Source organism: Bacillus rossius, chromosome 1 (assembly GCF_032445375.1).
Source record: "Bacillus rossius redtenbacheri isolate Brsri chromosome 1, Brsri_v3, whole genome shotgun sequence".
Classification (NCBI taxonomy): Eukaryota; Metazoa; Arthropoda; class Insecta; order Phasmatodea; family Bacillidae; genus Bacillus; species Bacillus rossius.
The window spans coordinates 8,570,716-8,593,956 of record NC_086330.1 but is presented as its reverse complement, the minus strand read 5'-3'; the positions used below and the strand labels follow the sequence as shown (position 1 = coordinate 8,593,956).

The 23,241-nt window shown below is 41.3% G+C and overlaps 2 protein-coding genes across 2 annotated transcripts in view; one reads left to right on the top strand and one right to left on the bottom strand.

Annotated features, from left to right (window-relative positions):
- The window catches only part of LOC134528624 (integrin beta-PS-like), a 69,991-nt gene extending 61,150 nt beyond the window's left edge, over nucleotides 1-8,841 (top strand). The window contains exons 13-16 of the mRNA XM_063362376.1: nucleotides 5,344-5,470; nucleotides 7,282-7,425; nucleotides 8,488-8,627; nucleotides 8,709-8,841. Of these exons, the coding sequence (XP_063218446.1) occupies nucleotides 5,344-5,470; nucleotides 7,282-7,425; nucleotides 8,488-8,627; nucleotides 8,709-8,774 (477 nt within the window). The 3' untranslated portion in view covers nucleotides 8,775-8,841. The remainder of the gene's footprint in view (nucleotides 1-5,343; nucleotides 5,471-7,281; nucleotides 7,426-8,487; nucleotides 8,628-8,708) is intronic.
- An 841-nt stretch (nucleotides 8,842-9,682) lies between these two features.
- The window catches only part of LOC134531860 (calpain-A-like), a 37,538-nt gene continuing 23,979 nt past the window's right edge, over nucleotides 9,683-23,241 (bottom strand). Inside the window, exons 9-15 of the mRNA XM_063367861.1 lie at nucleotides 21,036-21,190; nucleotides 18,332-18,555; nucleotides 15,686-15,728; nucleotides 15,475-15,592; nucleotides 14,717-14,844; nucleotides 13,705-13,900; nucleotides 9,683-9,882 (exon numbers count right to left, since the gene is read on the bottom strand). Coding sequence (XP_063223931.1) covers nucleotides 9,794-9,882; nucleotides 13,705-13,900; nucleotides 14,717-14,844; nucleotides 15,475-15,592; nucleotides 15,686-15,728; nucleotides 18,332-18,555; nucleotides 21,036-21,190 — 953 coding nt within the window. The 3' untranslated portion in view covers nucleotides 9,683-9,793. The remainder of the gene's footprint in view (nucleotides 9,883-13,704; nucleotides 13,901-14,716; nucleotides 14,845-15,474; nucleotides 15,593-15,685; nucleotides 15,729-18,331; nucleotides 18,556-21,035; nucleotides 21,191-23,241) is intronic.

The window sequence follows — 23,241 nt, the reverse complement described above, 5'->3', positions numbered from 1 at the left end:
GAAGACGATGGCTTTCCGGGGTAGGTGACGTAGGATTGGGGTGGGTATTGAGTCTGAGCCGGGGGCCGCAGAGAGGCGGAATTGAGAGATGATTTTTTGGAGTTCCCTGGGGGTGACCAGGGGGAAGTTGGGGGTGTCGGGGAGTAGGGGGAAGGTTACGTGGTGAGAGAGGGGGGAAGCCTCGTCATCGGAGGAGTCTGATGAAAGGGAGGTGTTGGTGGCTGAGGCGAAGGTGGTTTGCAGGTAGGCGGCCAATGCCTCGGATCTCTCCTTGGCAGTTTCTGCAACTCCTGTGGGAGTGGTGATGGGTGGGATGGTGGATGGGGTGGCTTTGAGTCGCCTGAGGTAGGACCAGAGGGAGTTGGTGGTTGTGGAGAGGGAGGCGAGACGCTTTGTTTCCTGCCGGACCTTCCACTCTGTCGTCAGCCGGCGGCACCAGCCCCGCAGCAGGAGGAAGATCCTCCTGCTGAGCGGGGACCGGTTGGCCTGCCAGCGAGCACGACAGCGGTTCCGGAGGGACAGAGCGTCTCTGATGGTCTGCGGGAATGGGATGAGGCGGGAGCGGTGGGGGGCGAGAGGGACATGATCGTGAGCCGCATCCGATATTGCATGGGTGAGGGTGAGGGTGTTGGTGTCAATATCGGCCGGGGAGTTGAAGGGGATTGTGAGATCGAGGGAGTCGGAGAGGGAGTTCTGGAAAGCGAACCAGTTCGCCTTCGGGAAGTCGAAGCAGGGGAGGTGGGGGTTGGTATGGGGGAGGTAATGGAGTGAGCCGATGACGGGGATGTGGTCTGAGGTGCCGGTGGTGATGGTGCGGAGGTCTGTGATGAGGGGGAGAGCTGAGGAAAGGGCGAGGTCTATGATGCTAGGATGTCTGTTTTGTTGAGCTGGGTAGAATGTGGGTGTAGGGGGGGCATGGAGTGAGAGGTGGGAGGTGCGGAGGAGCTGACGAAGTGAACGGCCCCTTCTGTTGGCCGTCATGCAGCCCCAGAAGGGGTGTGTGGCATTGAGATCCCCCGCAAGCACGACGTGTGCATCCAGCCTACCGAGGGCCACAATTTCAGCTGTGGGGAAGAGGTGTTGTGGGGGGAGGTAGAGGGATACCAGGGTGAGGGCGTAGGGACCTCCGTGGAGTCGAACAGCGACCGCCTCAGTCGCGGGGGACGTTTGGGTGTTGCGGCGATGGTGGGAAATTCTGGAATGGAGGAGCAGTGCCACCCCCCCACCCCTCCCGTCGCGGTCGGAGCGGTGGGTGGCATAGCCGGGGATCAGGAGTTGGTCAGTGGGAGAGAGCCAGGTTTCTGAAAGGAATACGACATCGGGGGAGTGGCTCTGGATGAGGTGGAGGAGGTCTGGGAGCTTGGGGAGGAGGGAGAAGGTGTTCCAGATGAGGATCTTGAGGGTTGGCGTGGGATTCCTTCGAAGAGTGAGAGCAGGGCTTGAAGGAGTACCTCAAACTTTTCGGTTTTGGTGGGGGCTTGGGAGAGGGCAGTCATGGTGTGGCGGATGATGGGCAGGTAGCTTTTTATCCAGGAGATGATGGTGTGAAAGGTTTCGGTGAGGGAGGTAGCTTCTGCGGAGGTGGTTGGGTGGTTCGTGGCCGGGGGAGTGGTGCTAGGTGGGGGGAGGGGTGGCGTGGCGATGGTTGGCGGTTTGGTCCAGGCGTTTCCCTTGAGGGGGGGAAATGTTCGGTGTGAGGTGGTGTTGGGTGGTGGTGGTGCAGAAGTGGGAGTGGGAGCATCTGTTGTGGGTCTGTGTGGGTGGCGTTTCGTGTAGGCGATGAGTGTGGGGCATTCCGGTGAAGTGGCGATGTGGGCACCATTGCAGAGGCAGCACTTCCTCTTCTCGGGGCCGGCGGTGCACTCCCGGGACCAGTGCTCCCCGGCGCACTTGAAGCACCGGAGGATGCGGTCGCACTTGTTGGAGCGGTGGCCAGGGGTCTGGCAGCGATAGCACTGCGGAACTCTGCCAGATCCACGGTACTTCTCCACCTTGACCACCCAGCCGCCAAGGTTCCTGATCTGGAGGAGTTGGGGGGCTTCCCCTGTCTGATTCGTGGACACCAAGAATGGCTTGGTGTCCGCGTCCGGGCCCATCCTCAGTGGGACCACCGTCGACACTGGGTAGCCATCTTGCTGGAGTTGTTCTCGGAGTTCGTCAGCAGTGGTTGCTAGGGGCAGTCGCTTTATGACCACCCTGTCGCATTTTTCATCGGGGCGTAGTCCAGTGAAGGGTTGGAACCCTTTCTGTCTCAGGGAGTCGTACAGTATGGTGTGGTCATGAGCATTTGATGTGTAGAAGGAGGTCTTGTCCTTTATGCTGGTGATGGTAAGGATGCCAGTCAGCTGTTTCTGGAGTCTTGCTGCTGTAAGAAATGGTTGGGTGTGAGCTGGGACGATACAAGAGATGGGTGGCATTTTGGGCTGTGATGAGGGGTTGTTCTGGGCTGGGGCAGAGGATGGGCCAGGGGCGGAGGAAGTGGAAGGCTGTTGGTGGTCTCTTCGTACAGTGCGTTTCTGTTGGTGCTGTCTTTGTGGTTTTGGTTTCGGTTGCGTCGTCGGGAGGGTGGGGGCGTCGTCGTTGTCGTCTGCATCCAGGTGCAGGTTGTCCGCGAAGCGGTTACTGGTGGTGATGGTGGAGGTGATAGATGAGACAGAGCCGATTGAGTCTGTCCTGGGGCGTTTGCATGTCTTTTTAGGCTTTACGAAGCCATCCTCCATGATAATGTCCTGGGGAGGCGGTGGTGCTTGGTGCACTGGTGGTGGTGGTCCAAGTGGTAGGTCAAGCAGGGCAGGAAGTTGTCGCTGTTGTTGCTGTAACTGGAGCTGTCGGAGTTGCTGGTTAATCTGTTCCTGCAGTTCTTGTTGATGCTGTTGGTGTTGTTGTTGGTGTTGTTGTTGGTGTTGTTGGTAGTCAGTGCTCGGAGCCGTACACATGTGGCTGAAGATTGGCGTGCTGCTTAATGTCGAGGTCGTGATCGTTGTTGTTGTCATGGTGCATGGGAGGCATGATGTGGGGATAAGTCCATCAAGTCGGCGCTGTTCGGATACCTTTACACAAGCTGTTTGTGTTTTGTGTTTCTCGTTCGGAGTCACTGGGCGCGAGGATGGGTCGGTGTGGTCACTGTTTGACGGTGAAACAGTGCCATGAACGACACTAGTTTCGATGTTGTTATGGGCATTTATGTGCACTGGAGAGTTTCTTGGTGGTGTGGCAATCAAAATGGGAAGAGAGGGATACTCCCTGTCGTTCTGCATCTTAAAAAGTTGGTAAAGTCACTAATTTATCGCTAATCAGAGTGAAAACCAGAGTTGTTTTTGTTCTATGCACACCAAGCAGCGCGCACTCTTTCTCCTTGGCGCGGTGCGCGCGCAGCGCTCCTGGGGGAACGCCTGCGAACTCGGTGTGTATATGTGCGGTAATTTGTTCACAACTAAAACCGAAAAACGACCAAACCGAGCACTGAACGATATTTAAAATTGAAAAACTGAACATGGGACTATTTTAAGATAATATAAGAGTACATTATACAAGTAAATGTCCGGAATAATGAAATAAATAAATAAACAATTTTTTCACAACTTCGATTATTATTAAAAAAAAGTATCTGGTCTCTAATAGTTCAAAAAACAAAGATATAGGTAGAATAAGGAATAAAAATGAGTATTGTATTTATAAGAACAGTACCCTGTCAAAATCGCGCACAGTTTAAGCTGTGAAGTCAGTTTATTTAGGTTAGAAAATAAATAAGAGGTCTGTTAGATGTAGCGACGCATACTTCCGCGGAATGGCTACCGCGACAGTTGGGTACACTGAAGCAAACACTAACCTAATCTAACCCATTGTTGCAGTAGATATTTACAAGGCAAAAATGTACATTTGTAAATAAAGTTTCTGTTGAAATTACTGCAGGAAAACACTCACATTTATTTTCAGGTGTGCAGCAGTGTTCCTTGAGTCGATGCACACACGAAACGAGTCCGATAGCGATCTCTAAACACTGAAAACCGCAAAATTAGATGACTAGGTGCTTAATGAAATATATTTAAACTGTGCGAAAAACAATAACCTTTTGATAATAGGCATCGAACAGGGATCCATATAAGCTTGTGACTAGTACCATATGCTTACTGAGAATTTTAAATTGAAACAATTGCTTCAATATATATATATTTTTTTAATATTTCGTCCGCGAGAGTTAATTTATCTAATGCAAGAAACTTGTTGCAAGTAGTTCCTATTCTTGTCAACAGATGTCACCACCTGTTGTGTTGAGGTGTGTGTGTATATATATATATATATATATATATATATATATATATATATATATATATTTATTTATTTATATATATATATATATATATATATATTTATTTATTTATTTATTTATTTATTTATGTGAGATACGGGATGCTCACTCACAATCGAAGAGGAGGGATTCGCTAGACATTAAGGAGTAGTTCACAAGCTGACAGAAGTTTTTTTTTGTAAATTTGGAATTTTTTATTTTTTTGCGATTCGCTGATTTTGATTTAGCAAAATGTGTCTTAGGTTCTCCGTGTGTTCCTGATTATTATTGGCAAGGCTTCTTCTATTGGTTTTCTTCTAGTATTTCTAGTTATTCCTAGAAAACAATCCCTGCATGTATTTTTTTTCTTTGGTGATGAAACGTGTAATTTCATTCAGAGTTTCGTTTAATTATTGAGTTTCTGTTACTAAATTAGCACTTGTAATATTTTAATCAGATGGAATTCAAACGAAATAGGATACATTACAGAGTCGATTTATATGGGAGGCCTTTTCACAGACGAGAGAGCCAAACGCCCGATCGTGCATCTTCGGTTTTTTTTTTTTTTCATTGAAAAAGGTTAGGTTAGCTACATTATAAATACTTTAAAACATTGTGGACGGTTAATTTGGTTAGGATAACTACATTAAAGATACTGTGAAATCATGTAAACGGTTTCCTAGCCCTGGATAGCTACATATTGAAAAGTTATTTGCTAAGCAACAATAAAATGATTTTACAGTATTTTTAATGTAGCTATAGTACTTACCTAATATAACCAACCGTCCACAATGTTTTAAAATATTTATAATGTAGCTAACCTATCCTAATCGACCGCAAAATTTAATGCCACACCGGTTTATACAATGAGATAGAACGGGGGGGAAAAAGCGAGAATGAACTTCGGGGAACTTCGGGTGTGGCTCTCTCGTCTGTGAAATGAAGGCTTCCCGATTTATATGCCTTGAAATACCTGAAAAACGCTATCATGTGTGTGTGTGTTTTTTTTTCCCCTCCGCCTTTTTTCTGAAACTAAGAGAACTTGTGCATTGCAGACCGGACCCGGACTCAAATGCAAGTTGTTCCAAACATGCGCCGAGTGCGAAGTCAACATGGTCCAGTCGTCATACGAGTGTTTGAACTGCTCCTTCTACAACACCGTTCTGCTGGACGACATTACAGGTATCTCGTCCACTCCAGCCGGCCCGAACATCTAGGGAATTTTCTTGACGTGACAACGTCTAATAAATCGATGAACGCCGGCTGCACGCACGAAAAAAGTGTCCCGTAACGCATATTGTCCCGTTACTTTGTGTCCCGTTACGCTCATTGTACGCTTGCACCGCATCTATCTCTCTTCCACTCGATTGGAACAACCATCGATTTGACTTTTTCGAGGCACATTAAACTTGAAACACTCCCATTCGTTTCCTACTTTTCCTATCATCGTCCTATCCTTAACAGAATAACACAGATTGGAAGAAGTTAAATAGCAAACATATATAAAAGTTATAGTTGAAATAATCTATTCGTTAAAGTAATAAACATATTTGAATTAATGAGTGAAAATTAAAGTAAATTTATCAATTAAATTGTAGATTTCATTTCACTCCTTCTTTGTATCCATACAAAATAGTGATAAATAATTCAATAAAAATGATTCAATTTTATTCATAAAAGTATGCAACCATTTCATCAATGTTTTGTTATGACGTTGGTATGTTAAACTATCGTCCGTAAACCGACTTTACAGACAACCATTTTTTTTTTACTTTTAGCTGCCCTGATTAATACGAGAATTCAATTAGGGTGTCTTAAACATAGTGATGTAGTTAAAAAAATTATGCAACTTTGATTCAGTTACAAATTTCACCTTTGAAACGTTTAAGCAATCATATGGTGTGGAAAATGTACTTCAGTAAAATTCTTGACTTAACACCACTAATGTTTTGGAGCCTTTCAAACATCAGTTTTTTTTTGAGAGAGTATGAGTGTAAAATATGTGCTAATCACGCCTAAATATTGTACTCGTCAATCTGATTCCAATACAATATTCACAAACATTTCGGATGATGATATTAAATGTTAAAAAAGAAAAAATCTGGTGAGGTGCATTCTTTAGTAATCTGAAAGATCGGGTTCAATTCCCGCTGTATTAAAAATGTTTTTTTTTTTTTAATTTTTTTATTTATCGTAACTAAACAATTAATTACAGAAATTAAATATATTTAAATAGTTAAATGTATATATTTAAAATGAATATATTATATTTAGTAAATCTTTCTTTAATTTAGTTAATTAATATATTTAAATAGGAAATGTTTTCAATGATACTTTTTGGAATTGTTTATACTGTCGATTATGGTTTGTGATTTAAAATTTTGTCCTTCAATAGTAACTTTTTTGTTGTTATATCCTCATTTGATCCTTTTTCTTTATTTCGTTTGTGCCTTCAGAGCACATGGCCCGATCAGGTGTTTCAAATCCTCTATAGTCGGCCATTAGTATACATTTTTTCCCTACAATTTATAACAGTCTCTACAGTTGTGATCAGGATCTGGCTACGTGTCTGCAGCGATTTCTTATTGTAAAATGGAAACAAATTAATGTTTCTTCTGATAATAAATATGAGCACGGTAGATAATTAATTTAAATAATTTTCTTAAATGTTTATTTTGTTCAAAACCTTAACTAATTATGTAATTAAACTTTTTTAAATACATTTAATTTCTCTAATTAATTGTTTAATATTGCGAGAAATTAAAGAAAATGTAAAAAATAAATTCTAGTTGGTATGGTATCTACATTATTGTGATCCGATTGCAGAAGTGCTACAGAGGATCACAATATATAGGCCTACATATAAATGAAGGCTAGCATATGACGAAAGTGTTTCTAGAATTACTAAACTTACCCTCTCTTATTTTTAACTCAAGTAGATATCGAAATAAAAATAAAACTAACAGCTAATTCAATTACTTATTTTTTTTCAGACGATGGTTACGACAGCAACGTTGATAAAATCTGCCCGGTGTCACGTGATGAGAACTGTGTATTTTACTACCGCTACAGGTTTCAGAACGGCTTGTATCACCTCTGGGTTCAAAAAGAACTGGACTGCAGTCCAAACATACTAGGCAAGTGTGAACTTTCTACTATCGCGAGCGCTCAGCATGCTGGGAAACACCGCTGGTCATGCATATTGGCTTGTTTGTATGTTTTTTTCTTTCTCTGTGAATTTTCTCAAGGCATTCCCATTTCACCTTGCTTCAAAGCGGAGATAAAATGAGCGCACCGTCTGGCATGCACTGGGTCGACATAGAGCTGGGAACAGATTGGGGAGACTGGCCTGACAAAGATTAAATGGGAGTGTACAGGAGGCGGAAAAAGTTTAAGTGTTACCAGCAAAAATGACTGCCCAAATAATTTTTTTAAAATTCAAATATAGAATTGTGCCAAAAAAATGCTGATTGGCGGCACGCAATATTATATGTAATGATAGGATAGCTTGTGAACCATACTCACTCATGGCAGAAAAAAAAGATAAACTCGATTAAAGTTAAGTCAACTCAAGGTTACGCTATATTATAAAGACAGGCAAGGACGTATCTGCTCAAAACAGAAAAAAAAAAAATAGGAGGTGGGAAGGATTTTCCAGAACTTATGAAGATTTATGGGGCCAGATAAAGACAAAATGAAAATATATATATTATTTACTGTTTTTTAAAATAATGGAACAATTATATGATAGGATTAATTACAAATTTTCCCTCACTACACGGATATGCTTTTTTTTCTCTTATGTATTTATTTCAATTCGGAAGGAAGGCGTGTGTTTCCTCTCCTTCCATCAGTAGGGACCGGAAAAAATTCGCGGGTTCAATGACCTACAGGATGAACTCCATAGTTCTACGTACACTCGGTCAAATGTCACCCACTCATTGGCTGCTGTCTTGTGAAACGTCCCAATGTAGCAGCCTGTGATTCGATACTTCTTTTGTTGAGTGTTTGCCATTTGCTCAGAGTCGTTCAGGTAAATTGCGGTCCAATCACTGACGCAGCGCTAAGCTAAACGAGTTTGGATTCCAGCCTGTCTCGAAAGGAATCCGCGGAGTTTTTTGCGGTCTCTGTCCATGAGTGAAGTGAGGTGACGTGTGCTGGTCGCCGAGTGTCAGCTGAGCTGGCTCTGCGGCTCGCAGGGATCGTGTTCGGCGTGGCGGGCTTCACGCTGCTGGCGGGGCTCGCGGCTCTGCTCGCCTGGAGGCTGCTCGCCGCGGTGCACGACCGGCGGGAGTTCGCCAGGTTCGAGCGGGAGCGCGCCAGGGCCACGTGGCACCAGGTCAGCCAGGCGACTGCGCTCCACCTCCCCCTCTCACGTGCCCGGCTCTTGTCGCTCACCCTCTGCTCCTGTCTGTTCCAGCACGGCAACCCCCTCTTCAGGCCCTCCACCACCTTCTTCACCAACCCCACCTTCGGCAAGGAGTGAACATCGGTCGTCCTCTTGTTTCCTCTCAGACATTGTATTTTTGCTACATAAATCCTGTTAAGAAAAATTTTTGGTCTTACGAGTGTTTTTAACATCAATCTATCTCCCCCGCTTGGTATTAACCTTTTTTTTTATAAAATAAAACTGTTAAAGCAATAATTCTATTAATTACAAGAGCAACTTCCTCAAATACACGTTTCCCATGAATTAATGTGTGTCCGCTTCTGCGGCGATATTGTGATTACAGTATTACGGAGAAAAAAAATTACAAGCAGGAATTATTTTCTCAGGAATTACCGGAAACACACGGAGGAAAACCAACAGAAGACTCGCTTTGGAACGTAACTGATGTCAGATCCAATATGGATGCCATAACAAAAAAAATACAACGATGATGTCGTACACATCAAAGATGACGGGCGTAACTAAAAGTGCATCGTTCGGGGGAGTGCCCTTAAGAAATAAATATGATATACTTACATTTTTGTAGTTCAGCTTACACGAAAACGTTTCCCTTAATAGATTCATTGCAGAATATGTATCTTCAACGATTAATAATCTAAAATATCCAGATTATATAACGTTCGTGGTGGGACGAATCGTATTGTCAGTTTAATAACTATCAATTTTTAAAAACCACATTTGTTTCCGTTCACAGGTAGTCAACTGTTATCTAGGTAACCTAAACTAAAAGTGATGGGATTTTATCTTCAAGAATAATGAAAAAAAAAAGTAATTCCTTAAGTCAGAAGATTGCTTCGTAAACCTTAAACTTGTATTGTAGTTAGATATCTTAATGCAAAATATTGCATGTTTTAATATGTAAATTTTTTTCTGATATTTAAGGGACGCAGAAAACAAAATTATTTTTGTTATTTACCAACAACTGATAAAAGAAAACTTCAGCGTAATACAGGACAATGCATTTGGATAGTATTTACAGGAGTACAAATTTAAAATTACATTATGCTCGTAAGAGGTAATAAGCAATCTGAAATATTACAAAATTAAACATTTAGCTACATGTACAAAGTTCTTTCCAACCATTCATTCATAGTAAACGAAGCTATGTTGGGTGATGACTCGGACGTATGAAGTTTGAATACATCTGAAACAAAAAAAAATCAGTCGATATTGACAATGTTTCCAATAGAAAGTAGCCTACATATAAATTTTATGCTAACTGAAAAAAGGAAAATCTACATGTAGTTTCCCGCCTGAGGCAGGATCAGCATGGATGGAACGAAGCTGACTCACAGGAGCCGGCTGCCCTGCCCTAGGTACAGATCTATAGTTCCAGTCAGCCTGAGAGTGCGTGGGGTGAGATTATGGGTATAGTTCATGCTGAATCAATTAAAAAAAAATTCTCATAACTAAACTTTAATAGAATGAAATTCTCAATTGTATATGTACACATACAATTAAGAATTTTATTATATATATATATATACACACACACAGGAATCTAGTTTTTCCGTGTTTTAATGCCATATTAAATGATTGTTTTTTATTTTTTGTTACCAGTATCATTCATATATACATATATATATTTAATACTGGTAACAAAAAAAGGAGAGTTCGTCTGTAAAGTCAGTTTACGGACGATAATTTTACGTGATAACGTCATAAGAAAACATTGATAAAAAATTGCATACTTTTTAATCTCCAAATATTATTTACAGTTTTTGTAAATTTAATTTAAATAATTTGTTTGAATATAATCACAAACAATTAGTTAAAAAGCCCGCCTTAACGTGTTTGATATTATAGAAGATTTTCTCGCACGGTGGTTGGCCGGTTCTTGCATGCTCGGCTCAGGCGGAACGTGACAATTTTGTGTGCGTGCTGTCGGCGTTCATCGATTTATAAGACGTTATCACGTCAAAAAAATAAAAAAACAAACATTTAATAAGTCATTAAGACACGGAAACAGTAGGTTCCAATGGTCATCGTATATGGCTTTCAGATTGGAGGTCATGGGTTTGATGCCCACAGTAGGTACACAGGTTCATTGAAATCAGTTTGTTTTTAAACGTAGTCCTTGATGGATCATCAAAACTGAATTATTTTTTTCCAAGGTGGGAGTAGGCCTACGTATGCATGACGGACGCACACGTCAGCACAGTAGGATGGTCATGGCCCATGGCCTACAGCGAGGAACCACCTCTGCAGCTGCCTGCGGTACTTCAGGGCATCAGGAGGGCCTGGCAGGTATTCGAGCCCGGGTCCTCCGAAATGCGAGCGCAGTGCGTTACCACTGCGCTAACTCGCTGCAGTCGGCGGGCCTTAGGTTAGGCCCGGACAAGAACTGAGAGATGGCCATTTTGGTGTCAAAGAGATTTTATGCCTAACAATATTCCATAGCTTGATTTTCAAAAATGTCCATTAAAACATAGTAGATAATTTAGTGGAATGCCTGAAGGTGACTTTGACTAACAATTGCTACAAACAGTTTCTTATGTTAAGTCATTGTCATTTAGTATTTAATTAACTTTTGAGAATAACTGTCAATATATTATACTAAGTGATGGTCTTTTTAAATCTTTTACTGTCTCAACGAAGGCAAATTTGCAACATAAGCCAATAAAAATTGATGAAACCAATGTAATGTAATGAGTTTCGTTAATAAGGATCGCATGCGTTCACAACCATCGCATCCCGGGTGTTTTACGCGTGGGTTTAGTCTGGCCTGTATGCACACAGTATCCAGGAAACATTAAAAAATATATATATAACGAAAGTTTACCATAAAACATAAGATTTTACGTTTACGTTTATCAAACCCTGTTTCACAGTCATGATTTTGGAAGCACTAGCGGTCCCTTCAGTGAGGAGATTCTTAATTCCGTGGGGGGGGGGGGGAAGGTGGGGGCTGGAGACCCGTAATCTACGCGCATGGTTGCCCTGGTGATAGTGACTGCAATGTGACCCGAATTTTTGACCCCAAAAAAATTGGTTGTCTGTAAAGTCGGTTTACGGATGATAGTTCAACGTGACAACGTCATAACAAAACATTGATGAAATGATTGCATACTTTTGTGAATAAAATTGAATAATTTTTATTGAATTATCATTATTTTGTATGGATACAAAGAAGGAGTGAAATGAAATCTACAATTTAATTGATAAATTTACTTTTATTTGCACTCATTAATTCAAATATGTTTATTAATTTAACAAAGAGATTATTTTAACTATAACTTTTATACATGTTTGCTATTTAACTTCTTCCAATCTGTGTTATTTTGTTAAGGATAGGACGATGATAGGAAAAGTAGGAAACGAATGGGAGTGTTTGAAGTTTAATGTGCCTCGAAAAAGTCAAATCGATGGTTATTCCAATCGAGTGTAAGAGAGATAGATGCGGCGCAAGCGTACAATGAGCGTAACGGGACACAGCGTAGCGGGACACTTGTTCGTGCGTGCAGCCGGCGTTCATCGATTTATTAGACGTCACGTCAAAAGAATTGGGTGTGGCTGTGTCATTGACTCGGTTGTGTGTTGTACGTAAAAGCTAATATTTTCTATACAAAATATAAAATACGCTATTTTTATTTTTATATTAACACCATCTATATTCAGTGTAACTATTTTACACAAATGTTTTATATACTGTATGCAATCGATAGATTTTGACGAGAGCTGACGAATAAAAATCTAAACGAACGACGTAGCTTCTCCGAGTCAAACGTTATACTAATTGGAAATCTCGAAACGCAGCAAAATGACCTCAAAATGGCGGCAATTCCTCCTCCACAGCGCGCAATGCGTCGCAGCCCTCACTTAGAGTAACGAATTCTTTGATCCTTTATCCATGCAGTGGTGTGATTAAATTTTGAATGGAGATGATAGACATGTAGCTGCAACACCAAACTGTATCCCCCGATTTTGTTATCATTCGTTTTTGACGTGATAACGTCTTATAAATCGATGAACGCCGGCTGCACGCACGAAAAAAGCATGACTCATCGTCACGTTCCGCCTGAGTCGAGCGTGCAAGAACCGGCCAACAACCGTGCGAGAAAATCTTCTATAATATCAAACAGGTTAAGGCAGGAATTTTTAACTAATTGTTCGTGATTATATTTAAACAAATTATTTAGATTAAATTTGCAAAAAAAACTGTAAATATTATTTAAAAATTAGAGTATGCAAATTTTCATCAATGTTTTCTTATGACGTTATCACGTAACATTATCGTCCGTAAACCGACTTTACAGACAAACACCCCCCCCCCCTTCCTTTTTTAATTGCCTCCCAATATGGAAGAAATTTTAAGGACGTATTCAGAGACCGGAACAATTCGCAATTTCGATGACCTCTCGGATAGACTCCACAATCCCCTACACACTCAGGCAAATGCCACCTGCTCATTGGCTATTGACTCGTGACACCTGTCAACTGGGACGCTTGCGATTCGATACTTTTTTTTTTGGTTGAAGGTTTTTCATTGGCTCAAAGTCCTTCAGATGAACTGTGAGTCAATCACAGAAGCAATATAAAGATACAGTTGTTTGGATTATAGCGTATCTTGAACAGGGGCGTAGCCGGGGGTGGGGGGGGGGTGTAAGGGGTTCACCCCCCCCCCCCCTTAGCACCAAATCTTTAATTAAATTTCTTATTCATCACTCAAACAAATTTCATATTAAAAATTAATAAAAAAATTTACCATTACAATATTTAAATTTAAGTACCGAAAACTGCTAAAATAGCACTATTTTACACTTTAAAATCCAAATTTTCCCGGGGGAGGGCCCCCGGACCCCCCGCTTTAATACGGGGGGGGGGCCATGCCTCTTAACACCCCCCCCCCCCCATACACAAATCCTGGCTACGCCACTGATCATGAAATGAACACGTCAAAACAAAAAGACTCGTGGTGTGTCTCGGTCCCCACCACACAAGGAGCCGAGGAGAGAGGACCACTCACCGATCATGTTCTTGAGGCGGATGGCACACAGCAGGTAGTCCTGGAAGGACACTCGCCCCAGCTTGTCGCCGTAGCGCCGCGCCAGCAGGCTGAGCACCCGGTAGTTGACGCTGTAGCCGGCCGACTGCAGCGCCTCGCGCAGGTCTGCCAACCCCAGCGAGCCGCTCCTGTCCTTGTCGTACAGGCCGAACACGCCCTGCAACCAACCAGGTGCACCGCGTATCTGTGTCGGCGAGGCGGGATCAGGGTCTCCACAGTTAGTACTTTCGTACTAGATCTAGTACTTTTATAACTTTATTAGTGGTTTAGTACAGATCTAGTACATTTTTCTTTAATATAATAATATTATTGTAACTCCAATATGTTTTATTATTAAGCGTAATTATTTTTAAAAAAACTATGGAATGTATGTGTGTGTGGTGTGATATTTAAGTTTGAGCATTGCAATGTCATAATAACTTCCTAAATTGTTAAAAACCATAACAAATTATAATTTAGTACTTTTTTTTCTAATCTAGTACTTTTTTCTCGCCTAAGTTGGTACGAAATATTTTTTCCTTGTGGAGACCCTGGGCGGGATGATGGGCGCGACGCTCGCTGGTGCTTCTAGCGGGGGACGCACCACAACGCCGAAATGCCAAATTGACCACAACCCGACAGCTAGAAAACTGCTGTGTACCACAACGCCGAATTACCACAACGCCAAAATACACTAACGCCGAAAAATGGCATTGCAGGACTTCCACAAAGGTTAGGTTATGTTAGACTAGGTTAGGTTAGACTAGGTTAGGTTAAGTTCTAACTCGAAGTAGTATGTCATTAGTAGCTTGGCTTCTGGGTTGTAGCCGTGTCCTTGGCGACTGCAATGTCGACCGAAACGTCGGTGAATTTATCGCCGCCAAGCTACTTAAGATAATGGCCGTGAAATCCTGCGAAAATTATTAGTATGTAATTAAATTTGGTGCGAATATTTGTTCTGGTCGTTAATTTCGAAGGACAAAAATATACTCACGGTCCAGTAACCAACGTCTGTCCACAGAACGTTAAACTCTTCAAAGCTCAGCTTTCCTGAGTGATCGACGTCCATGATGGCTATCAGGCTTCGGCAAACCTCCTTTGAATAGCCGCTGGGGTTGCTGTCTGAAACACCAGAAGGTTAGCTGGTATCGTCAGAGGTGCGTGCAATGTTTACGGTAGGGTTTACTGTACACGCCAATGAATTTGACTTCGGTTCCGATGTGAGCTGACCTTTAATATACGGCTGAACAATTCACAAATTTGACCCCTAACAAAACATGTGGTTAGTTAGTATAGTGTTGAAATAGTTTCATACAAAAAAGATAACAAATACAGTGAAAAAATAGATAATGTTATAAAGAGAGGTGTGGAGAAAAATGTATGTACAGCGAAAATAAACAAATAAATATGCTGGAATAGATTTAGAATGTAATTGGATTCGTCTTCTTTTATGTACAAAGGTTATTGCATCTTAAAACTTTATGCCTGTAATTTTATTAGCGTTATCGAATACCAACTACATATATGGGTATAGAGCAAGAACGATATAGGTGAGTTAGACATAAATGATATACGGAGAGGAACAGGAAGAGAGATAAATAAAGTTGTATAAAAGGAGAACCCTGGGTACTGGTTCCCACCGCATTTCAGTTTGCCAGTCAGTAGTGGAACGTAAATTATTACATGTTCAGTTAGAAATATGGCTTCGTGCGTGTCTACGGTAAGAAGAAAATGTAGATGTCGAGTGGTTACCTGACTTGGTGAGAATGTCGAGGATTTCCTTCAACTCCTCCCAGCACACCTCCATGTCATTTCCGGCCAACTGCCGGAAATGCTCCTTCTGCGCGTCGTTCAGTTCCGGCTTCTTCACCTGGCAGAGAAATACGCAAGTCGTGGAGCTTGTTAGCATACATATTTACCGTCTTACCTGCGACAGCCTGGGATTCACTGCAGGGAGACGTACCCTCTGGTCTCCAGCGGACAGGCCGACCACGACGTCATTTTCCCTGTGGGAGGGAAAAAAAATTGGTCGTCTGTAAAGTCGGTTTTACGGACGATAGCTTAACGTGACAACGTCGTAACAAAACATTGATGAAATGATTGCATAATTTTATGAATAAAATTGAATCATTTTTATTATAATAATAAAAGAATAAATACTTGAAATTATACTAGTACCTAATCAGATTTTTAAAATGCAAGAATAATTAACCTTTATTGCCGAAATTGTTGTTTGTAATAAGCAATGAAAACCACATTAACTTTTCACTTCACTTTATAAACAGTCGACGAAACCAAGGGCGCAACAACTAAATTACCAAAGGGGGGGCAATATACATTTTTATAAAGAATCATCGATCCCCCCAGGCGCGTAGGAAGCAAATATTTCATGGGGGGGCAAAGGAGAGTATCATTATAAGTGGTGGATTTACCGGGCTCTCCCCCGGTAGAAAAAAAAATTGTATTCTAAGGAGCAAAATGGTGCTATTAAGCATCTTTCGTACATAAAAATAGAATGTACTACTAGCAGAAATTATAACTTTTTTTATAACAAACTTATCGAAAAGTCTTAATTTATTTTAAGAATAAAGTAGCGCACAGACAAGAAAATCCCACAAAACCACTTAGCATTGCAATGAAGACAATGCCTCTTTTTCATCTGATGCAATGGCCGGGCAAAACCATCACTTTGCCCGGCCATGAAATGTTATGGCCGGGCAGTCGCCTGGGTCGCCCCCCCCCCCCCCCGGTTTCTATGCGCCTGGATCCCCCCCTATTGAAGCGGGGGGTCCGCCGGGAAAATTTGTATTTCAAGGTGGAAAATGGTGCTATTTAAGCAGTTTTATTATCTAAAAATTGATTACACAGCACTTTCTTTGCCCCCGTTTGCCCCCACTTCAAGGTTTCAGAGGAGGGGGGGAAATACCCTTGCCCCCCCCCCCCTGTTGTTGCGCCCCTGGACGAAACAGTTCACGTGTAGATGACTTGTAATTAATTTTAAAAACTGGCGTTTAGCTATAAAGTTTAAATATAATTATGAACAAGTTTTCATATAAATAAACTGTAATCAAATATCTATCAACTATCATCAATTATATGAATCACCATAATTTTTTATTCAATTGTAGCATAACCTATTATTACTGCACTCGCCGACAGCGTAACGGAACACAGCGTAACGGAACAATGTGCGTTACGGGACACTTTTTCGTGCGTGCAGCCGGCGTTCATCGATTTATTAGACGTTGTCACGTCAAAAAGAACTTTCTTTAGAAACTTTTTAAAAGTCGTATCAAGTGGCGTTTAGTGAACAATAAATGAGGAGCTTTCGTGCAAAACTCGACGTGTCCGTCACCAGTAAAAAATGTATGTTTCACGTGTTTTGAGACCCTTTTTCTGAGGCTAAGAACACTACCATCTCACGACGGACGATACAAACCCCAACATGTCCAAGTCATTTACGAGTATGAAGTATGGATTTTGTGCAAAAAGGGTCTCAAAACATGCATTTTTACTGGTGATGAACATTAGTTTTGCACGAAAGTTACTCAACTGATATTAAATAAATATGATAGTTCAAAACACACATTACATTTTGTTGGTCTCGCTTGATTATTTAATTTCTGCACATTCAAACCGTCAATTATTTTTAATAATTAAACTCAATTTTAAAACAAATTTTATCTGACATGAATTCGAAATATCTTGTTTTTCTAACATCTCCGCTACCTTAATTGAGAAATAAGTTTCAGCTTTTATATTATCATCTCTACTTGTTCTGTCAAACCTTGTTATCTAAATTTTATTTAACAAGTAGTGAACTCAAACTATTTTCAAACATCACTGTGGATGTTGTAATCCATATGTTGCTTCCATTACTTATATTCAAGTGGACAGTGAGATAATCAGAGACTAAAAAAAAAAACAAAATTCAGGAATTTTGGGGGAAGAAAACTAACGAACGAATCAGACTAGCTTGTTCTCTGCGTTTTATATTCTCCCGAATCATGTTCAGCTTTCGAGTAACAAGACTCTCAAAAGAAACCCATCCTTCAAAAAAGCGAACGAACCGTATGCTTTCGTTCGCTCGAAGATCCGTTCATATTAGGAAGGAATCGCTCGCGGACGACGCGTCACTGGACACTGGACACCGGACACCGGACACCGGACACTGGACACCGGACACTGGATTCTGGACACCGGACACCGGACACTGGATTCTGGACACCGGACACTGGACACTGGACACCGGACACCGGACACCGGACACTGGACACCGGACACTGGACACTGGACACCGGACACTGAACACCGGACACTGGACACCGGACACTGGACACCGGACACCGGACACCGGACACTGGATTCTGGACACCGGACACTGGACACTGGACACCGGACACCGGACACCGGACACTGGACACCGGACACCGGACACTGGACACCGGACACTGGACACCGGACACCGGACACCGGACACTGGACACTGGACACTGCACACTGGACACCGGACACCGGACACTGGACACTGACACCGGACACCGGACACCGGACACTGCACACCGGACACCGGACACCGGACACTGGACACCGGACACTGGACACTCACTCCATGGAGCTGCCGCACTCGGAGAAGACGCGCACCAGGAACTCGCCCTCCTCGTCGGGCTCGAAGGTGGACGGCACCACGAGGTAGGCCCCCGCCGCCATCTTGAAGCGGCACGTGGCCTCGCGCACGTTCGCGAAGTGGGGCGTCATGGCGACCGGCTGGTTCGTCCTGAAGAACTCCTTGCCCATCGGCTCCGCCAGCGCCGCCGCGGCCGCTTTCCCCAGCTGCGGACAACCGACACGATAAGCCTATATGGCCCGTCTACAATAGCAACGTCCTAAACTGTGTCCGAAGGACACTCGTCGCTGATTGGTCCACGTGACCCTCTGACGTCATGTGTCAAGTGGGCGAAGGTCCGAACCTACCTGGTCCCGAAGACATTCGTCAATTTGAACTTTTTGTCCCAACCTGCGTACTTTGGACACAGAAAAAGAACAGAACACTCACGATATTTGAATTTACGGTTCCCGTTTGAAAACGCGGTGTTTGTTTTTGTTATTGAAGGAAATGGAAGGTGTTGTTAGTCACTTATAACTTACATAACTTTTATAAGTTCAGTCTCAAACTACAAAGCATCAAAAAAATAAACAAAAACATTTACTGCGCTCTGGTGACAACTTTAGAAATCAATACATTCGGACATCGGACATCGCAATTGTGGACAGGGAAGTTTTCGGTGAGACAAGTTGACGTCACTCACATTCGGATAAGGACACGGACCACGCATAGGTTCGGACTATTGTAGACGGGCTCTCAGATGTACATCAAGTTCTGTCCCTGCCCGAACACGCCCAAATATTCACCTTCGGCTAACCTCGGATTTATTTATATATATTTACATTTCTCTGTTTATTTTTTAATGTGGCTATACTAACCTAACTAACTGTCCATTGTGTTTTAAAGTGTTTTAATGTAGCTATCCTAACCGACCACTTTTAATATTTTATTTCATTTTCCCTGCTCAAAAATAAAACAAATCCCGAGGTTGGCCGAAGGTGAATATTCGGGCGTGTTCGGGCAGGGACAGAACTTGATGTACATCTTAGGTCTCTCACAACCGACACCCCGCGGGGTCACCGGGGGAATGCTACCAGCGTATACATAGTGCCGGCCAAAAGTCCTTGCGCGGTGGGCGGAAACGCGTATCTCTCTGAACGGGCCGGCAGAGACAAGCATTTTGCGGGACCAAATAGAGCCAACCGTACGGTTACACATCAACGGTTTCAAAAACATCGGTCACCGCAATAACTCTGGATCTCTCACTAAGCAACAAATTGCCGACGTATTTTGATCGGGTATAGTATGTGAACAAAAAAAAATGGCGTGGCTGTGTCATGGACGAGGCCGTGTGTTGTACGTGAATACGTGTACGTAACAGGTAATATTTTCTATACAAAATATAAAATACGTTATTTTATAAATGTTATAATCATGTTTCAACACTAAGAAGTTAATTTAACACCATATATATATATATATTCACTTACGTTTTTACACTAATGTTTTATACAGGTAATCGATGGATTTTGACGAGAGCTGACGATTTAAAACTGAATTGAACGTCGTATTTTCTCCGAGTCAAAAGTTATACTAAATGGAAATCTCTAGACGCAGCAAAATGACCTCAAAATGGCGGTGATTCCCCCTCCACCGCGCGCGATGCGTCACACTCCTCACTTAGCGTAACGAATTATTTGACCCTTTAGCTATCCAGTGATTTAATTAAATTTTGGATGAAGATAATGGATATGTGTCTGCAATACCAAACTGCATCCCCCGATTTTGATATCATTCGTTTTTTGAATTGCCTCCCACTATGGCAGCAATTTTAAAGACGTATTCACGTCAGAAATGCTGCGCCCAAGGAGGCTTTCAGCCTCCTCGACCATGCCCCATTGATACGTCTTCCTTTCCCCTTCCTTCCCTTGCCCCACACTTACCCCTCACACTCCTATTCCCCGCGCTGGCAGCTCGTGAGACGTTTGGCCCGCACTATACAAATGTTTTTACTGTCAACAATGAGAGAAAAATTTTACCATGCAAAATATTTATTCGTGTCTGAAACAACCATAAGAAACAAACTGTCCACACCCTAACTTCATAAGAGTCACGGAACCGTTCTCTTCGTCTTAGTTGTGACAAAAAACCAGATTCCAGCAAACGGACTTAAGACTTCCCAACTAACCCACCTTATGTAAACAATGACTGGCAATGTGTCAGCTGCATACGTCTTAGGCCAGTATTATAAACTGCATAAAAGACACGCGACCACGCAAGAACACAAACACGCAACCGATGCTAAAAAAAAAAAAAAAAAAAAAGGGAGTTGTCTATAAAGTCGGTTTACGGACGATAATTTTACGTGATTACGTCATGAGAAAACATTGATGCAAAATTGCATACTTTTTAATTTTCAAATATTATTTACAGTTTTTTTGCAAATTTAATTTAAATAATTTGTTTAAATATAATCACGAACAATTAGTTAAAAAGCCCCGCCTTAAGCTGTTTGATATTATAGAAGATTTTCTCGCACGGTGGTTGGCCGGTTCTTGCACGCTCGGCTCAGGCGGAACGTAACAATTTTTCGTGCGTGCAGCCGTCGTACACGGTCGTTCATAAGACACAATGAAACAAAGACTGACTAAAGACGTCACCGACCCTACAAGTCAGAATTGTAAAACATTAGAAAGCAAATACTCACGTGAAATATCTGGTAGCCGATGCTGAGGTCCTCCAGTCCCATCTTCCTCTGGGCCCGCCGGTTCTTCTGCATGAGGGCCACGATGACGATGGACGTGCCGCCGTCCTCGGAGCCCTCCACGGTGATGCGGTACTGCGGGTTCCTCCAGAAGCTGTCTGCGGCGGCACAGAACAACATACTCGGTAGGCAGCGCTGTCAACCCTCTAGCTGTTTTTCAGGTTAACTTTAAATATTACAGATAGCGCTTCTGACGGTGATAGTTGCAATAACAAATCATATCCAGATCGCGGACGAAAAGAAAGAAATTTTTCCAAAATTGTATTATGGGTAGTAGGCTACTCTATTCTTATTACGACGATTAACAAAAAAAAATACATGTAATACCTAGTAACCATTATCCATCCTATACAACTTATACATCCTACGGAATGAGGAAAACGGCATTACTCGTAAAATTGGAATGTAATTAGCCTCATATAATTTACATTTTTTCACGCTGGAATAATTGAAGTAATTGTAAATCATTATTTAATGAGTGCAAATCCAACGTAAATATTCAAGGATTTTCTTATGTAATGTTTTCTGTGACTGAACATTATTTAAAGTCTACAAAATGTGTTTTTAAGATGCTGAAATGCGAGGGAAATATTTTTGTGTAGTGTAGTTTGTTGGCACAGGGCAAGCAGCACAGGCGCTCTAGGAGGGACATAGGATCGTACATTTCGAATGTTGATGGGCCTTGCACAGGCTTGCAGTCTTTCAAAAATAACCTCTGCTGAAAATATTACTATGCGTAGCTGCCAGATCTAATTGAAATTCAGTTTTTGTGCCTTACAGCACCTATAAACGAATTATGACATAAAATAACAACAAAAACACATTAACACAAGATATACACATCAATACGACAAAACACAACACACAGATAGATAAAGTTCAGTTAACCAATTGGTTACTTTGGTTTTCACAAAAATCTTAAACCGAAACTAAAATAGTTTATCCACATAAATATGTAGATTACAACAGTTTTACCAATGAATATTTGTAGATTATTCAAATTTTTTTACACATTTTATAGTTACTAATGGTTTTAAAAGTGTCACTAATTCTGTAATTGCAAGTTGGAATTCTTAATCCAGACCGAATTATTGTGTATGAACCAACAAAATGGTAATAAAATGTTTATAATAAAAAGTGCAATAATGATCGAACGTCTAATAAATAAATGTAGCATATTCAAAATAATATGAATGCCTGAAATTTTTAAATATTAATTTAAGAACTTTTTCTGCATACTTTCAATTCTTTTCTAATTAAAATCTTTTGATGCAGAGAAAGTTTTAAATTTAATAAGACCTAAAGATCTTCATGTGTTGCTAATAGTATTATCTACATGTTGGTGAAAAAAAGCTTGGCATCCAATTTAACTAGAAGGTCTTAAAAGAGACACAACGTTTAATGTCATTACTTACTATGTGATAATTCTAACTAAATAAATTAGTTTTTTGACTAAAGGTTATACAATAAATGCTATCGTAATTCAGAGACGTTTGTTAACTTGAAAATCAGATCCGGACAACTGAAATATCTTGCTGAATAGTTTCACAAACATATTTCCCAATCATTTTTTTTTTTCATCAGCATATTTTCTTGATCAATTCTGATTACAATTGGAATATCATTTATTAAATATTAAAGAATAATTGAGATAAAATACTACTTTGCGTAACACCTAATACCATGAAATTGGATTTGCAAATTTGACTGGAAAGTGTATATTAGTAAGATAATTAAAACATAGGTATATACCACGCATTGCTTGACAAGGCCTAAAATTGACAATTTTACTAACCATAAGATTATGTTGGAAAGCATCAAAGGCTTTGCTCATGTTGAAATAAATAGAATATTTTATTTACATCAGGATGTATACTGGTACACACACATATATATATAAAAAAGCGTGTGTTAAAGACGATATTCCTGATTGAAAACTATGAGGTTTTACAGAAATAATATTTTTAGGAATAAAATTCATGTGTCTATAAATATATTTCGTCAAAAACTGCTAAAATACTACAAAACAAAGGTTTCTGACTAGAATTTAACCGCAATAATACTTCTAGAAAATATATACCGATAAATGGTTGAACACACAACCACTCACCAACTGATGCACAATTAAAATATTTTTGTACAAAAGCCA